Raw genomic sequence first — 21953 nt, forward strand, 5'->3', positions numbered from 1 at the left:
TGGATGGAAATGTTTAACAATGGATCAAAACCATGGAAAGCATTGTTTGATACATAGTGTCTAACGATAATTCTGTTTTTCTTCATAGATGGTTCTGCGAGGAGGCCATCTAACTGCTCTTTCTGTGTTTGCCTTTGAACTAAACTGCCAAATAACTCGTCTGCTAAAGCGAAGAGTTATTTGTATTAATCTGTACTTTTCTTTCTAGGGGCAACAGATGATACAGTGTCAGAATCACAATATGCTTTAATATTGTCCCTAACTTTCACAATCTGGAAAAAACTGTGGCATTCTCACTCCTACAGGAAAACCTTTTGTTCTTAACCTTTCGTCTCTAACACTTTTACCTGTTTACAGTTAAAAGAGTTCACGCTGACTATAACAACTCAGTTTTCACAGGGCAACGCCATTGCAGATGATGGTGCTAAAGAAGAACATGGGACAGTGGTAAAGACTGTTTCCGACGGTGTGTTAAGTGCTGGTAACCTCTGACACCAGGACATGGAAGAGAGAAGAAAATGGCATCCATGGCATCGAATGAGGCAAAATAAAGCAAAGAAACCTATATAGTGGCTCAGATGAAGAAACGGTGTGAATAGAATTGTGTTTGTTATAATGTTTTTCGTTGTTTTTATTTTTCCTTGTCATATTCGGAGAGTTAAGAGTGAATCTCTACTAATGTTTGTAGTGTGTAGTCAAAGAAAGAGTTAGTTGATGATATTGTGTTATTTCCCAAAAATTATTTGACACTTTGTGTCAAAAGGGGGGAATGTGAGAAATAACCAAAGATGACCTACCTTATTCATCTATGATTGTAAATCCTTGATTAGCATAACAGTCAAGCTGAGAATAAGTGCTGGGGGATTGTGGATAGGAGTCACATGGGGATTGCAAATGGTGACAAAAGGGGGGTCGTAAATACTGATAACTTCCACAGGGGCCATAAACATGGGGTAGTGTGTTTGTGTTAATTCAAATGTCATTGTGTTTGTAAGAGGCTTTGATCTGACTTGTATATCTGCTGAAGAAATTTGGGGACAGGGAGAGATGGTAGGACACCCGGGGTTGGTAGGACCGCTCTCCTGTCTGCAGCAGTATTTAGTAAAGATATGATTTGAGAACACTGAGGACTCCAGAGAATTTCTTTCACACTAGTAACATTAGTGAACATACTCTATATGCACCCCGGAAAGTGACAAATACTTTTTTAAATGCCAATTCGATGATATCATAGCAGAAACACAGGATATTTTGATTTGCAGGTGAGACCTGAATGTTATAAGAGACCACAACATAGATACAACTAGTTCCAAAAAGAACAAAATGCATTTGACAAGATTCATAAACATATCTTTGGAAGAGATGGGGATGATTGATGTTTGGAGGAGTCTACACCCCCTAGAAAAAGACTTCACAAATTACTCGGCAGCACATAAAGTCCATTCTAGAATAGCTTTTTATGAATGTAGAGGATAACCATATGGTAAACGAGTGCAGAATAGGGGGCACTGATGTGTCAGATCACAACCCACTCTACTTAACAATACATTTAAACAATAGAAGATTGCATACACTATGAAGAATCAATTTGGGAATTATGAATAATTATCTAACAAGGAAGAGGGTAAAAAACGGAAATAAAAAGATACATAGAGGAAAATAACAATGGCAAAGTAGACCCTACAATTTTTTGGGATGCCATGAAGGCTAGAGGGAAACTGATAGCTGAAACGGCATATGCAAAAAATAATTAAATTGGAGGCCTATAGACTACACACTGAGAAGTTAAGTAAATTGGAACAGGAATACCAAAACACTAATGATCCCAAGACAAGTCAACAACTTACAGAAACAAAAACAAAAATAAATGACATACTATTGGATGAAATTGAAAAAAAGAATAATTATTTTAAGTTGGGCTACCATGAAGTAGGCTCAAAGGCAACTCAAATATTGGCAAAGCATATATGAAAACAACAAGCGACTCGTAATATATACAAAATTAACGATCCCCATACAGGTGAGATAGTAACTACCCCAGATGTTATTGAAAATATTTTCCGAAGATATTACCATGATTTGTATGCACAACCGGCATCTGTAGAAGAAAACAAAATTAATGCATTTTTGGAGCTGTAAGACCTTCCCTCAATTGGACATACACAAAATGATAAATTAACGACTGAGATTACATTGGAGAAGGTAAAAGATGCAATAAATAAATTGAAAAACAATAAATCACTGGGGAGCGATGGATACCCAGCAGAGTGGTATAGGCTGTTTGGAGAAGAGCTGTCACCACTGCTCCTTGCCTCTTTCAATTGGACACTCCAGAACAAAAAAAATCCCCCATCATGGGCTGAGGCAACAATTACAGTCATTCCAAAAAAAGGAAAGGGCAAAGAACACTGTGCGAGCTATAGACCAATCTCTATATTAAATGTAGTCTATAAAATATATACAACAATAATCAATAAATCAATACATTGCATAAAAACACTCTATCAACAACCAACTGCAAGAATTAAAATCAATGGTAGACAGACAAAATCAGATTACAGAGATCAACAAGGCAAGGATGCTGTCTATCACCCATTCTATTTGCTCTTTTTATAGAGCCGCTTGCCCAGGCTATTAGACAGGACAAAGAGATCAAAGGAGTGGTGGTCAATGGCGTGGAGCAAAAAATAGGACTTTTCACAGATGATGTCATAACCCACCTCGAACGCCCAAATAAATCATTACCTCTGTTGATGAAACTTTTGGAAGCATTTGGACGACTATCAGGATATAAAATAAACGTTACGAAGACACAGATATTGGCGCTTAACTATAGTCCACCAAAAGAGATCCAAGAATTATTTAACTTTAACTGGAAAGAGAATTGAATATTTGGGGATCATAATCACAAAAGGATTATCTAAACTATATAAATCAAACTACGGCAAGATAAATCAGGAAATACGAAAAGATACTGAAAGACAGTCCACATTAACACTAGATCCCAGCTCACCAATTCAGATAATCAGGATTATTGTTTTGCCAAGGCTTTTGTATCTGTTTCAATCTCTACAAATAGAGGTCCCACAGGCTCAATTTATGAGCTGTAATAAAATAAAATCAAGGATTGTTTGGGGTGGGAAAAAACCTAGAGTAAGACTGGAGATTCTCCATCTGCCAGAAGAAGGAGGGATGGGGCTTCCAATCTTTAAAGCACACTGCCATGCGGCCCACTTGAGGTACATTGTTGGTTGGTGCAAAGTGGAAAGAGATGGTAAAACAGCTTGGTGAATACCCAGTACAGAGTATTATAGGAGATGATTAAACATACAAGGTGATTAAAGACCAAATAAACCCAATTACGATGTGCACACTGAAATTATGGTTCAGCATAACAAGAAAGTATAAGATTCAGAAAGACATAATTTCATTAAAATGAGTAGCATATGATACTCATATGATCAATGATATGATATGATATGATCAAACCAGCTAGATACGATAAGGGATTTAAACGGTGGACAACAAAAGGAATCACAGCATGGTGTGTGCTAATGAAGGATGGTCAGTTGGAGAGTTTCCAAAATATCAAAGAAAAATTATTTACAGTAGATAAACATGAATTCTATAGGTACTGTACCTACAATTTAGAGATTACTTTATGAAGGAGATCAGGATTGACCCCTCTGGAGAAGTGAATGGTGTGATCCAAATCATAATTAATACATACAAAGAAACCAAAATTAGAATTATATCGAGATTATATAAAAACTTTATATCAAATAAACACTCAACTAAATACATAAAAGAAAAATGGGAATCAGAATTTATGATTAAAAACAGAGGGCAGACTGCCAGCAACCTTGTATGAGGCATCTATTTCATTGCTCCTGAAGAAAGACAGGGATCCTACCTCATGTGGCAGCTACAGACCGGTCTCTTTTAAACATAGATAGTAAGATTATTGCTAAGGTTCTCACCCTCTGCCTCCAAAGTGTGATGTCATCGATAATTTCACAAGACCAGACAGGCTTTATATTAGGGAGACATCCTTTCTTCAACACCAGAAGGCTGCTCAACATCATATTCTCACATGGATCGGACAATCCTGATGCGGAGAAAGCCTTTGACCAGGTAGAGTGGGGGTTCCTATTTTATTTTTTGAAGAAATTTGTCTTTGGTTCTAATTTTATTTCTTGGGTTAAGCTTCTGTATGTAACCCCTTCTGCATCTGTAAACACTAACTGCGTCCGTTCAGCATGTTTCCCTCTCAGGCGTGGGACCTGGCAGTGCTGTCCGCTCTCACCCTTGTTGTTCAACATAGCCATTGAGCCGTTAGCCATCTGGCTTAGAAACCAGAATGGGTTTGAAGGCATCACTTGTTTTGGCCTGGTCCTCAAACCCTCCTTATATGCTTATTTATTTCAAACCCCACAACCTCCCTCCCCCCAGTTTAATCAATCCTGAATCAGTTCGGACTCCTATCGTTGTATGAATTGAATATTCAGAAGAGTGAGTTATTCTTTGTCAACAGTTGTTCACTGTCCTAAGCACTATCTTCAATATACCTGAAATGATTATCCAGTATTTATATATTTTTATTCATATATTTATTAGAAATAAATAAAAAACTAAATAAAATACCACACATAGGCCTATTTAGTATGATGAGGTTTCACTACCCATATTTTAATATACTTAAATTGTACACTGGCATAGACTACATAAAAAAATAAATAGGTGTAGTGTATCAAGTTATAATGTTTATATTAGCCTACTAACAATGTTTATCAGTTTCATGTAGGTCATGTTTCCATGAGATAAACCATAGAAAAAAAATCGGACACAATGTTTTAAAGTGTTAGCAGCAGAGTTGAGTCTCGGCCGTAGCCTCATACTGGGATTTCGCGGAGACGGGAACTAAGCTGCTGAATGTGTTTCACTACGGCTCTTTTTAGCCATGCACCCTCCTTCTCCTGCCCATAACTCAATTTTGGTTGAGTCTAAAATTATAAAAACATACATTTTTTTAGTAAAGGATCTGAAGATAATTATGAGCCTTTGGATTTGTATCTAAAAATTTCAGTAGAGATCTCCTCTTCCCCGCATGTATGGGAGTGAATGGCCGAATGTGCTTCCGGGCACAAGACAATACAAACAGGCGAGTGCTGCAGTACCACGCTTGGCTGCTGAGCCCATGGTGGCATACAACGGGAGCGCCTGTCCTGGGGATTTGAGCACCCTGTGACACACAACGACTCTTTTAAGAGCCACACACTTTATCTGAGAGCTCATTTCTGTTCTTTTAAGTATTCAGATCCCTGGTTAGCAGTAGCATAACTTCCCATTTAGCACAACAGCAGAGTAGGTTATAGCTGAAGGCTAAAATAGCTAAACAAAAAAATAACAAAAAACAACTAAAACAGAATCAAACAAACTGAAATTCTTTTTTATTTTGTTGATTTTTGATTTTACTTTGGACTGTTTCTGTTGGTCCTCTCCGGGAACCATCACCTTATCGTGGTGGAGAGGTTTGTGTGTCCCTGTGAACCTGAGGGCTGTGTTGTCTGGAGCTTAATGCTCCTGGTAGGGTCTCCCATGGCAAAGTGGTCTCAGGCGAGGGGCCGGACTAAGAATGGTTTACAAAGACTCAATGGACAAACAACAAAGAGGAAGAGAGACCCTGCCCGGAGGAAGCCCGGGGCCCCCGTCTGGAGCCAGGCCCAGACGGAGGGCTCGCCGGCGAGCGCCTGGTGGCCGGGTTTGCCACGGAGCCCGGCCGGGCACAGCCCGAAAAAGTGACGTGGCACCTCCCTCCTCTCCATCCTGTGGGCCCACCACTCGCAGGAGGAACCACTTGGGTCGGGTGCGCTGGCTCTTGGGACGTGGAATGTCACCTCTCTGTCGGGGAAGGAGCCGGAGCTTGTGCGGGAGGTGGAGCGCTACCAGTTAGATCTGGTGGGGCTTACCTCCACACACAGTCTCGGTTCTGGAACCGTTCTCCTGGATAGGGGTTGGACACTATTCTTCTCTGGAGTTGCCCAGGGTGTGAGGCGCCGGGCGGGTGTGGGGATACTCACAAACCCCCGGCTGAGCGCCGCGGTGTTGGAGTTCACCCCGGTGGACGAGAGGGTCGCCTCCTTACGCCTGCGGGTGGTAGGGGGGAAAACTCTGACTGTTGTTTGTGCATATGCACCAAACAGCAGTTCAGAGTATTCGGCCTTCTTGGAGACCCTGAATGGAGTCCTGCATGGGGCTCCAGTAGGGGACTCAATAGTTCTGCTGGGAGACTTCAACGCCCACGTGGGCAATGATGGAGACACCTGGAGAGGCGTGATTGGGAGGAACGGCCTCCCTGATCTAAATCTGAGTGGTCGTCAGTTATTAGACTTCTGTGCTAGTCACGGATTATCTATAACTAACACCATGTTCGAACATAAGGATGCTCATAAGTGTACGTGGTACCAGAGCACCCTAGGCCAAAGGTCGATGATCGATTTTGTGATCGTATCATTTGATCTGAGGCCGCATGTTTTGGACACTCGGGTGAAGAGAGGGGCAGAGCTGTCAACTGATCACCATCTGGTGATGAGTTGGATCAGAGGATGGGGGAAGATTCTGTACAGACCAGGTAAACCCAAACGAGAAGTCGGGTGAACTGGGAACGTCTGGAGGAGGCCCCTGTCCGAGAGATCTTCAACTCACACCTCCGGCGGAGCTTTTCTGGAAAGGAGGGTTCGTCCTATAGTCGAACCTCAGATTGAAGAGGAACAATGTGGATTCCGTCCTGGACGTGGAACAACGGACCAGCTCTTCATTCTCGCAAGGATCCTGGAGGGGGCCTGGGAGTATGCTCATCCAGTCTACATGTGTTTTGTGGATCTGGAGAAGGCATATGACCGGGTTCCTAGGGAGATACTGTGGGAGGTGCTGCGGGAGTATGGGGTGAGGGGGTCACTTCTGTGGGCCATCCAATCTCTGTACACCCAAAGTGGGAGCTGTGTCCGGATCCTCGGGAGTAAGTCGGATTCGTTTCCGGTGGGGGTTGGCCTCCGCCAGGGGTGCGCTTTGTCACCAATCCTGTTCGTGATTTTCATGGACAGGATTTCAAGGCGTAGTCGTGGTGGGAAGGGGTTGCAGTTCGGTGGGCTGAGGATCTTGTCTCTGCTTTTCGCAGATGATGTGGTCCTGATGGCATCGTCGGTCAGTGACCTTCAGCACTCACTGGATCGGTTCGCAGCCGAGTGTGAAACGGCTGGGATGAGGATCAGCATCTCTAAATCTGAGGCCATGGCTCTTAGCAGGAAACCGGTGGATTGCTTACTCCAGGTAGGGAATGAGTCCTTACCCCCAAGTGAAGGAGTTCAAGTACCTCGGGATCATGTTCACGAGTGAGGGGACGATGGAGCGTGAGTTTGGCCGGAGAATCGGAGCAGCGGGGGCGGTGTTGCAGTCGCTCTACCGCACCATTGTGACGAAAAGAGAGCTGAGCCGGCAAAGCTCTCGATCTACCGGTCAATCTTCGTTCCTACCCTCACCTATGGTCATGAAAGTTGGATCATGACCGAAAGAACGAGGTCGCGAGTACAAGCGGCCGAAATGGGTTTTCTCAGGAGGGTGGCTGGAGTCTCCCTTAGAGATAGGGTGAGAAGTTCAGCCATCCGTGAGGAACTCGGAGTAGAGCCGCTGCTCCTTAGCGTTGAAAGGAGCCAGTTGAGGTGGTTCGGGCATCTGGTAAGGATGCCCCCTGGGCGCCTCCCTAGGGAGGTGTTCCAGGCACGGCCAGCTGGGAGGAGGCCTCGGGGAAGACCCAGGACTAGGTGGAGAGATTATATCTCAACACTGGCCTGGGAACGCCTCGGGATCCCCCAGTTAGAGCTGGTTAATGTGGAAAGGGAAGTTTGGGGTCCCCTGCTAGAGCTGCTGCCCCTGCGATCCGACCCCGGATAAGCGGTTGAAGATGAGATGAGAACCCTGGAAAATCTGAGTGACATTAATGAATTTTCGTCAATGATTGAACTGCCCAAACTTGGCCCGGAAGACCAAAATAGTCTCGATCTGCCCTTTAAACAAAAAGAAATTGAAAAAGCTCTAAGCTCATTACAAGCAAACAAATCTTGAGGAGATGGGTTTCATCAAGATTTTTGCAGGAAATTTAAATATTTACTCCTCCCACTTCTTATGGTTGTCATCAACTTGGCCTCTAAGACTCAAACACTGCCTGAATCATTCACCACAGCCATAATTACTGTTATTTACAAAAAATAGAGATCCATCGAAATGCTCTTTTTATCGGCCTACATGTATTTCATTGTTAAATACATTTTATAAAGTAATTTCTAAGGCCCTGGCTAATATACTTGGCCAATACTTGCCACAACTAATCAATCCAGACCAGTGTGGCTTTATTTCAAAGCGCTCCTCGGCTAATAACCTAGGCTCTTTAATATTATTCATTTAACAAAATCCCGAAACGTAACCCAGTGCAGCTGTGGCTTTAGATGCTGAAAACGCCTTTGATAGGCTAGAGTGGCCATATTTATTTAAAGTGTTTGCCTAGTTTGGGCTCGGCCCATTATTTTCTGGTTGTGTTCAAACAAACAAAAATCAGCACCAATGGACAGATTTCATCTACATTCCCGTTAAGCAGATCAAGCTGACATGGATGCCCTCTGTCTCCAGCACTTTTTGTCTCTGCAATTGAGCCTTTAGCTGAAGCAAATAGACGAGATCTTGATATAGAGGGCTTTCAGGTGGGTCAAACAGTTCATAAAATGAATACAATGGTAACTCTCTTTCCAAATTACAAACTGTACTAAATACTTGGTAGTATTGCAGGCTATAAGGTGAATTTCAGACGTGAAATAAGTGAAATTATTTCATTGACAAATTTTGATCACTCCAAACTCCAGCGCACAAGTCCATTTAAATGGCCTATGGATGGTATACAATACCTTGGGACAACAACCTCAAAAACCTGTATAAATTGAATTACATTGCACTGCTCAGTAAGATTGAGGATGATAGGAAGAGTTAACTGTATTCAAATGAATTTACAACCGAGATTGCAATATCTCTGCCCATTCTTTTACCACAATCTTTCTTCAAAGCTATGTGTCAGAAGCAAGATGTGTCAGACGATTTTTATGGAATTTTAAAGTTCCCTGGGTATCCATGGGAAAGTTAACATGGGACTGTGGTTCAGGGGGATTTCGACTGCATAATTTAAAAAATTACTACTTGGCAGCTCAAATGAGGTTCATCTCATCCTTTTCTGAGGGCAGTGATGCCCCTTCTTGGACACAAATCGGACTGCACCCCTTGAAAGAAAAGGTCCCCAGTGACTACATATATAAGCATTTTTCTGGAACTGTACACAACAGGACAGAACCCTATATTGAGACATCTGAGAAACGTTCGGTATGAGGTTCACAAGAGTCTTGGATTGAAGGTGGGACTGTCACCTAAAACACCTTTAAAGCAAAATGAACTTATAACCACGGCTCTTGCCAATAAGATTCTGCTTTGAACAAGGACTTTTCATGTCATTTGAGCACCTGAAGAGGACATACAACCTGTCCAATAAAACCTTTTAATGTTATCTCCAACTAAGATCCTTTCTGAGAGCTAATCTGGGTCCTGAAATAGCTCAACCTGTCATGAATGATGTTGAAAGATTTCTTTGTGATGAAACACATACATTTATTTCTAAATTAAATGGTGGAGTCAGATCTCAATGTTACAATCGATGAACAGTTTTGGGCAGAATTGTGTCAAAACAGTTTTTAAACTAGTATCAATGCCTGGTATAGATTAACTATAATATTTTACATCAATTATACCATACCCCAGAAAAATGACCTTCATTCAAATCTAACCTGTCAGAAATGTGCTTCAGATGTGACACTGAAGTTGGTTCCTTTTTTTATTGTACCTGGCTGTGTATGAAAGTTAGGCCTTTTTGGCGGGATATCAGCTCCACTTTAACCAGGATCACAGGAGTTAATGTTCCTGTGGACCCTAAACATTGTTTATTGAGGAACAAGTATCGGCCATTCTATAACCAATGCACAACTCAAATTCATTGAAATTGCGTGGCTGCTCTAAGAAGTTCATTGCCGTGGAAATCTGACTCCCCTCTTCTTGTTGACAGGTGGTCTGTTGAGATAAATAGCTGCATTCCCCTTGAAAAAAAATCACAAATTGTCTCAGAAAACGATATAACACCATTTTGGCATCCTTATTTAGATAATATCGTTACATCTCTTTTTTTTTTTCTTTTAGTGGAGGGGGTTATGCTTTGCCTTTTTGGCCTTTGTTATGTCTCTATACTGTTGGTATATTAACATGTTTTTTTAGATTGCATATATAAAACTGAAAATAAAATATTTAAAAAAAGTTACCTCATATCGTTTCATTTTTCAGGAGCGTGTGTCCGTGGCGTGGTAGCGAATATTGGCGTCACGTTATAAAACAGGAAGTTGCTGTAACTTAAGCATAGATTGTCCAATATTCACCAAATTTGTGATGATTGATGAGAGTCCGGCCCTGAACAGAACCACCTCTCAATATTCACTCGTAGTCAGAGCGCCCCGTATTGGTAGCAGGAAATATGTGGCTTTTTGATGGTGTCATACTTTAAAGATCTACCTGTAAAGATAGAATCCCATCACCTTCAAAATCAGCCTGTACCATCTAAAGACTCTAGTGATCAAAGTTACCTCATATCTTTTCATCTTTCTGGAGCGTCTGGCCGTGGCCTGGCAGCGAATACTGGCGTCACGTCATGAAACAGGAAGTTGCTGTAAATTTGGCATACATTGTCCAATCGTCACCAAATTTCTGAGGCATGGCAAGACCCCCAGCCTGAACACACCAACACATCAATATTAACTCACAGCCAAAGCACCACCTGTAGGCAACAGGAAGTTAGCCTAATATGACAAATGTCATCCAATTTACATCCAACTTTCAATGTGTGTTCTTTGTTTGATATACAGCAAGGCAAAGCATGTTTGGTAGGTGCTCTCTAGCGCCACACAATGGATGCTGAAAGTGGGGCAAAAGTTTCCATAGATTTCCTTTGTTTAGTGTTTGACAGTCGCTGAGACACATGGCTGCATTGGCTGGAGTCTGGCTGGTTCCCCCTAGGTGCACCGGGTGCAAGGGTCCGTTCATCACTGCTTGCAGCTTTAATGTGTATTTGTGTTTATTTTTTTGTTTATTTCCTGGAGGCCACAGTAGGTGGCGCTGTGCACTGTGGGGTGTACGAAGTATTAAATACAGCAACTGTCACACCGTGGTGAGAGGTGTCCTGTCATGTTTTATTTTTAAAGATTAATCTTCCTCTCGTTTCAGTTTACTTGCCCTTCCTCCTGTGTCACCGGTCTGCTGTGTTTCCCTGATTACCTGATTGTGTCCATCTGTGTCATCCTCCCTCATGTGTATATAGTCCTCGTCCTCCCCTGCCTTGCTGCTAAGTATTTTGTCTGTTTAAGTTCTGCTAGCCGTTACCACAGCCTTGTCAAGGAATTAAAACCTGCATTTATCGTACTCTGACTACATTTGAGTCCTCCTTTGCCCAGGATTAACAGCAATGGGTAATTACTCTGCAGGTGTGCTGCTGACAGAGAAAGTAAAGTTGTTTTGACTGTCGTCATCGCCCTTGTTGCCTTTGTTTATGCGCTGTGGCAAATATGGGAGCCTTTTGTGTTGTTTGTGTGCACAGATTGGTAAGGACGTGTACTGCCAAGAGCGCAAATTGATTGATTGATTGCAAGTTCCAGTACAGCAGCCCCTCCGTGGCTTAGGTTTGTTTCGTTGGTGTCTGTTAAAAACAAGTCACTACAGATATTAATACAAAAAGAAATGACTGGATCGGAATGCTGGATTGGCCTCATTCATCCGACATCTGATCCAGCTAATTAGTCAATAGCTGTGCTGATATCCAATCCGGGTATCGGATCAGTGCATCTCTAGCTACTACCAAAGCATCATTTCATAGTGCATTATCCTACATTAATTCGTAAAATTGGACCACTTGTGTATACCTGGTCTATGCGCTATGAAATGAAGCACAATTTCTGTAAAAAACAACTAAAATGCTTCTAAAATATAACAAAAACATTGGGAAAGAAACGCCTAAGTCAAGTAGCATATACTCAGGGCGTACTCACACTGTCCTTCCGCACCGCGACCCGGGCTTTAGGGTACTTGTCCCCCCTCCCTCTCCCCCCGCGCCCCACTCCCGTTTGTACTCACACTGCCAGGGCCGGCCAATGCTTCTTGCTATCCATACGCCATCACGTCGTAACACGTCACACGCATTGATCGCGCGTGTGTGGCTTTGTTTACAAATCTTTCCACAGACCTCTGAGATTTTGTGCGTCTTGTCGACTGTTTTTGAATATTTTCATCCGACCAAATCTGCAGTAAACACTCCACCTCCGCATCACACCAACGTGAACCTTTCACCGCCATTGTTGTTAAATGTCTGCGCATGGTCCGTCCTTCTATTTACATGTCCGAACAGGCGGACATAGCGCTACTGCCGTAGGCCTCGTGCTCGTGCTCGTACACGTGCGCACGCTTGTGCTCGTACATGTGCAAAAGGCTCCGCTAAAGCCCCCTCTTTCAAGCGGGCCGTGGACGGCCCGCTGGCCGCAGTTATGCGCGGAACGGGTGCACTCACACTGCTTAAAGGTACTAGGCTTTAGCTGAAAAAACGGTTTTGGCCCCGGCCCGAAGGACAGTGTGAGTGCGCCCTTAGTTACTTACTTATAGCAGACATTTGAGCCCGGCAGACTGGTGCTTGGTCCAAGTAAAATGGTAGGGCTGAACATGATGGTAAGGGGCTGTGAGACAGCAGAGGCTCTTCAGGTAGCAATTGACACTAAGATGTTAGATGGGCCAAACACCATGGAAATACTTATCGTCGAGGTTTAGTTGTTTGTCTTAAGTGCTTAATGCTTTGCTTTTCACAAAATCCACCGTGTTGTTCTTAAAGATGAGAGTTTACTGTTGTTTACATTTGCACTATAAACAGTGTGTATGGACGAGCATTTTTATGCATTTAAAGTTGTGTGTACTGCAGAAGAACCTTATGTTGTTGACGTCAAAGAGCTTTTGTGTTACAAAGCATTAGATATGCAGATGTCATACAGTAATGATGATTCAAGTTCATTCAATGTTCCATACTGTTTCCTGTTATAAAAGAATAGCTAAGCTCTAACTATTGCACTGGGGATGAAAAATGGATTTCTGAATTTCTTTGCCCATAACTCAAATTCTAGTTTATTCATATTGTCTCCTCTTTATCTAATCCACCCAATTTCAAAGAGCACATTGTGTCCAAATTGTGATAGCCCACCAATTGGGTGTAAATGTTTTGACTGATAATGATTACGACTCATAATGATTACGCGGAGAGAGATTTTTTTTGCAGGTTTTGATTTGATCATTTTTCATGTATTATACAATGCTGTCATATTACAAAGGCCAAACGGTATTGACATGTATATTATGGGTGCTTAGTGTATGCGTAATGCATTTAAGAAAAATACAAGTGCATTGTTGAATATTCATTTCTGGTCTTTTATTTCAAACATTTAATCCAGAGTTATCATTTTTAAAATCAATACTGAGTCAAATACAACTCTCTAGAGTGAAATACAACTCTATTAATAGTAGAAATATAACTCTATTATGGGGGAGTTACTACTCTTAACAGAGTAAAATACAACTATTAATAGTAGAAATATAACTCTATTACGAGGCAGTTGCTACTCTGAACAGAGTAAAATACAACTCTGTATTGAGTGAAATGGGGTTGGAGTTTTCCTCACGTTATGCTAAATTGAGTAAATTTTAATGTTGTGTAGTAAAATTTGAATTATAGAGTAGAAATAACTCTTAAATTTTAACTCTATGACGAGGGTGAATTTACTCTTTTTGGACTGGGACTGAGTACTATCTTTTTTGGGAGTAAAATTTTACTCAAATTGAGTAAAATTTACTCTTCAAATTTTTCTGTGTACATATAAGTACTAATACAGATGTATACAGTCTTATAGTTGATGTTAATGTTTAACTCTTACCGTAAATTATTTTTACTAATTTTTTTTTCCATTGTCGTAATGCCACCTTTTGCCTTTGGAGTTCTGGTTTGTAGTCTCTTTTTTTTAACATGATCATTCTCCCTTTACTGCCACCATCGGGTCGGCAGTAGCTCAGTCCATTGGTGACTTGGCTGGGAACCGTAGGGTCGCTGGTTCAAGTCCCTGTGTGGACCATGTATGGAGCGTGGACTGGTGGCTGGAGAGGTGCCAGTTCATCTCCTGGGCACTGCCGAGGTGCTGTTTGAGCAAGGCTCCGAACCCCCAACTGCTCGGGGCGCTGGTCACTGGCAGCCCCCTCGCTCTAACATCTCTCCTTAATTGCATGTATAGGTCCTGTTTGTGCATGTGTGTATTTCGGGCCTGTGTGTGTAACATGTATAATAATAAGAGTGAAAAAATTCAATTTCCCCGTGCGGGATAAATAAAGTAATTCTTCTTCTTCATAGCTCAGAGTGATAAGGCCTCTGTTAGCAGAACTAATATCCCATGCTAATTTCACATCTCTCCTGAGTACAGTGAGGAAAATTAGCAAAGCAAATTTACAGTTCAGATACTATGCCCCATCAGAGTGTCTGGGCTTCATTCCTTTTCAAATATATCATGGCTCATTACAGGAATATTGTTCTGCTGTAATAGTTTGCACATAAATGTAGCTGTACATTTAATTCAATTAAACTGTCACAATGGCATCATGGCAGCCCTCCTCTTTCCCCTTGTTTCATTGTTTGTTTTTTCCTGCATGTGTATCTAATGTTTCCCTGTCTGTGTGTGTCTGTGAGCGGTGGCCCTGGCGATCGTTGCACCAGGTGGAGATCATCAGCACTAATCACCTTCCCTCCAGTATAAGGAGAGCAGCCTGATTGTCACTCGTTGCCAGATCGTACATTCAGCAAGAGCAGTACTTTGTTGAGATCTTGGGTCCTCTTATGTCTAGTATTTTCCCTGTGTATTTAGCTTGTGTAGCTATCCCTGATCTGTGTTCTTTTTGCTGCAGTTTGCCTTATTGTTTGCTTAAAACTTGTGTGTGTCTGTGAGCGGTGGCCCTGGCGATCGTTGCACCAGGTGGAGATCATCAGCACTAATCACCTTCCCTCCAGTATAAGGAGAGCAGCCTGATTGTCACTCGTTGCCAGATCGTACATTCAGCAAGAGCAGTACTTTGTTGAGATCTTGGGTCCTCTTATGTCTAGTATTTTCCCTGTGTATTTAGCTTGTGTAGCTATCCCTGATCTGTGTTCTTTTTGCTGCAGTTTGCCTTATTGTTTGCTTAAAACTTTCCGCCTGCCTGCCAGCTTGCTTGTCACTTGCCTGTTTTGAGTTGGATTGTGAATTGTTTGTTCACCCGAAGGAGGCCATTACCACATGGAGGAACGCCATGTCTGAGAATCTATATATTTCTTGTTGCACATTAAATCATGTTCACTTTTGACTCTGTGTTGTGTCTTGCATTTTGGTCCAGTGTTCCTATGTACCATTCCTAGCATAAACTGCATGCATCTGAAGTCCTCACAATACTGGAACCTGATCTGAACTCAGCAGCAGTTCCTCAGATGTACGGTCAATGAGTTAAACCTCCCGAGGCTTTCCAGTTTAACTGCTGCAAACTGGCCTGACTGGGCAGAAGCACTGTGTGTATCCCAGCTAATACAGTGGAAGGATACTGGTACATCTGCCAGCGGGTACAATCTCCCGTCTGCCACTGGGTATGATCTCCTGTCTGTAAACTGGTAAGATCTCTTGGGAATATAACGCCTTGCTTCATGGCACAAATAAAGAGGACAGTGTTTTAGTTACTTCTATACTTTAGGAGGTAATGAAATAAAAACATAGAGGCTCTGTCGTTGAACGACCGCAAACTCTTCCACACTGTCAACAGTAGCTTCACTACTTCTTACCTTTCACAATACAAGTCCTAGATATATAATGCTACAGTGCATCACTGCCAACCAGAAAGCATATCGCTATGGATAGCCAACTCCATAAAGTGCTGGATAAACGTGACTCCGATTATACTGCAAGAGTTTGACAATGGATGTTTTGATATAGTTTTGCTGTTGTTTAACGCAGACCCCTATGTCTTTAACGCCTCAAGACTTTTTGCTGTTTTTTGATTCTCTGTTCACCCTAGAGGCATGCGACAGAAACGTTTCTTCATTAATTCAAGGCAACACTCAGTGAGTAAAGTATTTCAAGACTGGTTGTGTTTGTGCAGGTTGACAAGGCCAGTCTACCAATGGCTGATAGCTGATGACAAAAGCTTTAGCACAGCAATACACTTGTAAACACTTGTTTCGTATATCTACTGGCCAACAGTGACAAACATTATCGACGTTAATGAAAGATGCCTTCCCTATGTAACTGTCCCATCCTTAGAGATCGGTAAGATTAGTACCTACCATCCAGTCATTTTAAATTACCAATATTATTCCTTTAACATACAGTACTTTGTGGGCAGTTCTGTAAATGTAATGTCAAAGTGAAGGGAAATCCCAATCCCATATATTGGTCAAGGACCAGAGCTGGACTTGGATGCAGTAAATGTGTGAGCTGAAAAGGCTTTGGTGAAGATGCAAGATGAATGTGTATATGCACTCATAAAATCAAAACTCCTGCAAATCCTGGCTCCTTATGAATCAATATCATTGTGTGAATGGGCAATGAGACTGCCACTCACCATGATGGACCACACCCTTCAGGCCGTGGATTATAGGGTCCACAGAAGGATTGTCCTTCCCTCCCACCTGAGAAACACAAAAATAATTATCATCACATATCATTATTATTATTTATAGAAAACATCATTGCATACATAAGAGGTTAGGGAAATATAATTGTAATTCTTTGTATCAATGTCACCCACAAAGTGGGTTCTGTGCACTCTGCCTGGGGTTCCATTCAAAACGTTTCTGATTCATTTATTCAAATGATCATGATTCATATCCTGAAAAATATGTTTGTTTTTAAAAAAATAATAATTTAATAACGTTTTTGAATTTAAGCAAGCAATTAAATTATATTTAAATTTAGATCTAATAGTTTATAGATTACATCCTAATCTAACAAATATATAACTCTTAGAATCTGCAAATGTAATACATTTAGGGTTAGGAAAAGTCTCCTGAGTGAAAGTCAGGTGTCTGTGTGATCCACTCTTACCCAAACCTCCTCCTTACTCACTTTCACTTTTACTATGGATGGGTTTACAGTTGAGAGCCTGGTGTGTCTCAGGCAGACGTAACTGTGCCTTGTGTGTCTGTATCAAATGCTGAGGGCTGTGACAAAGTGTCAGTATATGATGCCATAGAAATGAGAATGAATATTTGTGGTTAAGAAAAGTTTATTTGGTGACTCATGCTTGTTTTAACAATTGCACAAAACCCTACATCTGTGCTAAATCAGAAGAAAGAAAAGGACAATAAAAGAGAGAGAGGTAGAGTGGGGAATCATAGAAAAGATAGAAGATGTTGAGAAAACAAGTGCTGTGTAATTAGGAGGAACAAACAGCAGCAATCAACAAGCTCTCAAAGGCCCTCTCCATCTGAACAAAGAGTGTGAGATGTTATAGAAGCATGCATTTTCTTTGTCAATTAGGGAGTCATTGTTGTCATGAAAGCTGGAAAACCTGAAAACCAAAGCAATCCAAAGGATAAAAAACAGCAGGCAAATGAGAATATACACCACTGCCTTTCAAACCACCACATATGGCCCTTCTGAAATGATTCATATGAGTGTTTTCTGTTCTATTACCTTTATGCTTTCCTAAAATGCACAAAAATGGCATGATTTCTTGATTAGGTATGAGATGTGCTACTCTCATTCAAGTCAGTGACATGTACTGTAGACAGAAATATTTCACAATACAGCTTGAATTTGTATCCATATGCATGTAAGAAACCTCTCATTGGAAGGAACCTGTGAATATTCTCATTTGTCCAGGTCATCGTTATCCCCAAAGTAATTTCAGTCAAAAGCAACTGGACTTGGTTATTTGTCTAGGAAGACGTTTCACCTCTGACACTGGCCTGGGATGGGGATCCCCCAGTTAGAGCTGGTTAATGTGGCCCGGGAGAGGGAAGTTTGGGGTCCCCTGCTAGAGCTGCTGCCCATGCGACCGGACCCCGGATAAGCGGTTGAAGATGAGTGATGAGTGATGAGTGAGTGTTCTTTGAGGTTAGATTGTTGAATCTCCTGGGTAGGCATGAAAGGGCAGCACTGTAAATTGGAGATAAGTGGTGTCTCAGACCAGTTTAGCGATGGTTTCTCTAGTTTTGAAAAGATGGCTTCTTTTAGTCCTCTCTCAAACTATCTGTCCAGGATGTGGACATTGTTGTCATCAAAGGATTGGGCTTTCTCCTTGAGATGGAAGTGGACAGCAGAGTCCAGGCCTGAGGACTTAGCTCTCCTGTGTTGGGCCATGCGTTTATGCAGTGGTTGTTTAGTTTCTCCAATGTAGAGATCTTTGCATTCCTTGTTGCATTGGACAGCATAAACCAGATTGCTTCTGTGGGTGTGTAGTATTCTGTCCTTGGGATGTACTAGTCTCTGTCTGAGTGTGTTACTGGGTTTGAAATACACAGGGACGCAGTGATTGTTGAGGATCCTCCTGATTTTCTCTGATACCCCAGCCACATAAGGAATGATTATGTTGTTTCTCTTGTTTTCTTTTTCTTTTTCAACCACTTTGGTTTTCTTTCTATCTTTTGAAGAACATCTATGTCTAGAGCAATAGATTGTTTCAGGCAGAGGCAGAAAAATATATGCATTTATTTATTTATTGATGATTGGACTTTCTGCAATGCCCCCCTTACTGGCTTCAATAAGAAGACCGTGGTAAGACTACAGCTAATCCGAACAACAGAGAAAAAATTTATCACATCACACTTGTTCTCAGTTTTGTGTAGTTTTGTATCAGCTCCCTGTTCGTTTCAGAATTGATTATACAGTTGTACTGCTGGTCTATGAAACCATCAGCAGCCCTGCTCTGCACTACCTCTCTATTTATTCATTATGAACCTATCAGCACTTTTCGGTCTACTGGCTCACGTGCTGAAAAAATAAAATGTGCTTACTATTACAACAACTATTGCGGCTTCTGCTAAAACTACCGCTGTGACTACTACTACACAGCTGCTACAACAATTTCTACTCTTGTCATGATAAGACATTATTGTACACTGTTCAAATGATAAAAATGTAATACATAATCAAGCTGCAGCATATCTAAAAATAGTTACAAAATGTCCAGACTATTCAGTTTTTATACTTTTTCGTCAGTGAAGAGAAAATTACCTCAAAGCCACTGCCAGCAACCATATCCAACATATTCCCTGAACAGCTGAGAGACTGCCAAGACTACTGTCATGCCTTCCTCCCTTTCCCAGACTCTCCACAACTTCTTTTCTTCTGGATTTGAAGAAATCCACACTTGTTGTTTACCTAGATTTAATGGTCAAGTTCGGTTTGAAGGACTGCTGGGCTTTGTGCTTACACTGCCTGTCAGTTTGGACCCCGGCAAAAGCACAGTGAACAAAACACAGCCTGGTCATTTTTTGCGCTTTTGTCAAGTACATAAGCAAATCCTACTCCAAAGCAGTCCATGGTAGTGGATGATGTGTTTACGATGTGACATCATTTCCTTAATCGGTGGGAAAAACTAATATATTTTCTTTGTTTTTAATCACATGGCTGTCAAACACACATTGTGTGCCTTGATGCATGACGAGCTGATTATGGAGGGAGCTATATCCTCTAGGTGTCAGGGACTGGTTGCTAGATAGAGGCCCCTCTCCCAAATCCAGACTGTCCCTGCTGTTCCGGCCAACTTCTGTTTGGCTGTTGACCCAGGCTTCCTTCACTAGGCAACAGTTTCTCCTCCACAAAAGCAACACATTACCTAACACATAATCTCTTTCAGAGCACAGCTCTTACACAGCTTTACACGCACAAGAGCTTCTTCTTGGGTAAAGGTTTTGTGGCATGCTTCAGATTGTGTTTGCCATCACCAATAAGAGTGCCCGATTATTAGCATGTACAACTGCACTTAAAGGTTGAATATTGAATGAGCAGAACACCACCATTTAGTGTCTTAAGATCATAGTCACAACAACAAAAATTTATTCCAACAGTCAGGTTGCCAGGTTCATTGCAGAGTGTGTGAAGCGATCAGCCTGCTCCAAGTCAAGTGAGGAATCATACAGGGTAACCACTAATTTTGACTAATGAATCAGTTTCACAACAGTATTTAACGTTAGCCAGTCTTCAACTGGAAGTCTTTCTTTGAGTGCTGTGTATTCCATTAGCTAGCTCTCAACTCAAAATGATTCCTTGTTTCTCTAGCCCGATCGACATGAGCAGAGCAGCAGCTTCCACAGCAGTGACAGTGAGGCTGAAGGCAAATGGAGAGATGGAGAGACTGAGGTTTGCACAAAGATAGCTGTCAGGCAGTATGTGGTGATAATGAATATACAGTAGATATGGGTGCCAGCCTACAGTAGCCGCGCCTAACAACAGACAACCTTGGCAACCCACAATGCCGGCCGCTATTGGCTGATAGATTCAAGATTCAAGAAGCTTTATTTATCCCGAGGGAAATATTGTGCAACAGTTTCAATACAAAGGTGGTAAAGGATCAGAGTGACAATAAGCTAACATAATTAAATCAAAATAAAGCTAACGTAAAATAAATCAAACAATAACTAAGTGTGACAGAGTGCAACAGACATTGGGGTTAAGCGTGGGTATATACAATATACAACCATACGCACTGTGCAGTTATTGAAATAAAATGTACAAAAGTACAAACTAAATAAGTGATAAAGAGCGACAAGTGAAAACAGTGTTTAAACTGTAGCAGCATTTCCTACAGAACTAAGTTACAATAAACCACAGTGAAATGTAGCAGCCTTTCTTACTGGAGTAAGTTACAGTAAAGCGAGCAGCATTTCTTACTGAAGTAAGTGACAGTACAACTGAATAAAGTGGTGCAGTGATGATATAAAGTGACAAAGTGACATTTTCTCAGGACACAGTGTCTACACTGTTCCTTACCTGACCGGGGGGAGATGAATTACACAGTTTGATGGCCACCGGAAGAAAAGACTTCCTCCGGCGTTCAGTATTACACCGGGGGAGAATGAGTCTGGCTGAAGGTGCTTCTGCTGGAGGTCAGCAGGGTGACAGAGGGTGAGTGTTGTTGTCCAGGATGCTGTGCTGTTCAGACGGCATCCTCCTCTCAGACACCGCCACCAAAGAGTCCAGTTTGACCCCCAGGACGGAGCCAGCCTTCCTGATGATCTTACTGATTCTCTTGGCGTCTGCTGCCCTCAGCCTGCTGCCCCAGCACACAACAGCAAAGAAGATGGCACTGGCTACCACAGACTGGTAGAACATCCTGAGCATGGTGTTACATACACTGAATGATATGAGCATCCTCAGGAAATAGAGACGACTCTGGCCCTTCTTGTAAACAGCCTCAGTGTTCTTAGACCAGTCCAGTTTATTATCCAGGTATACTCCAAGGTATTTGTAATCCTGGACAACATCCACAGTCACGCCGTTGATGGAGATTGGTGTGGGGGCAGATTTACTCCTGCGGAAATCCACCACTAGCTCGTTAGTCTTGGTGGCGTTTAGGATCAGGTGATTAGCTGAGTCCACAACGCCCCTGTACTTCTCCTTCCCCTCACTGACACAGCCAACAATTGCAGAATCGTCAGCAAACCTCTGCAGGTGTCAGGACTCAGAGAGGAGCTGAAAGTCTGAGGTGTACAGGGTGAACAGAAAGGGGGAAAGAACAGTTCCCTGTGGAGCTCCAGTGCTGCTGACCACAGTGTCAGA

General features: G+C 42.0%; 1 protein-coding gene across 1 annotated transcript in view; it reads right to left on the reverse strand.

Annotated features, from left to right (window-relative positions):
• LOC310966028 (receptor-type tyrosine-protein phosphatase gamma-like) overlaps nt 1–21953 on the reverse strand; it is a gene marked incomplete at both ends in the record, with an annotated part of 771775 nt that overhangs the window by 209723 nt on the left and 540099 nt on the right. The window contains one exon of the mRNA XM_083939815.1: nt 16792–16858. Within this exon, the coding sequence (XP_083795941.1) occupies nt 16792–16858 (67 nt within the window). The remainder of the gene's footprint in view (nt 1–16791; nt 16859–21953) is intronic.

This window comes from Echiichthys vipera (assembly GCF_963691815.1).
Source record: "Echiichthys vipera genome assembly, chromosome: X".
Classification (NCBI taxonomy): domain Eukaryota; kingdom Metazoa; phylum Chordata; class Actinopteri; order Perciformes; family Trachinidae; genus Echiichthys; species Echiichthys vipera.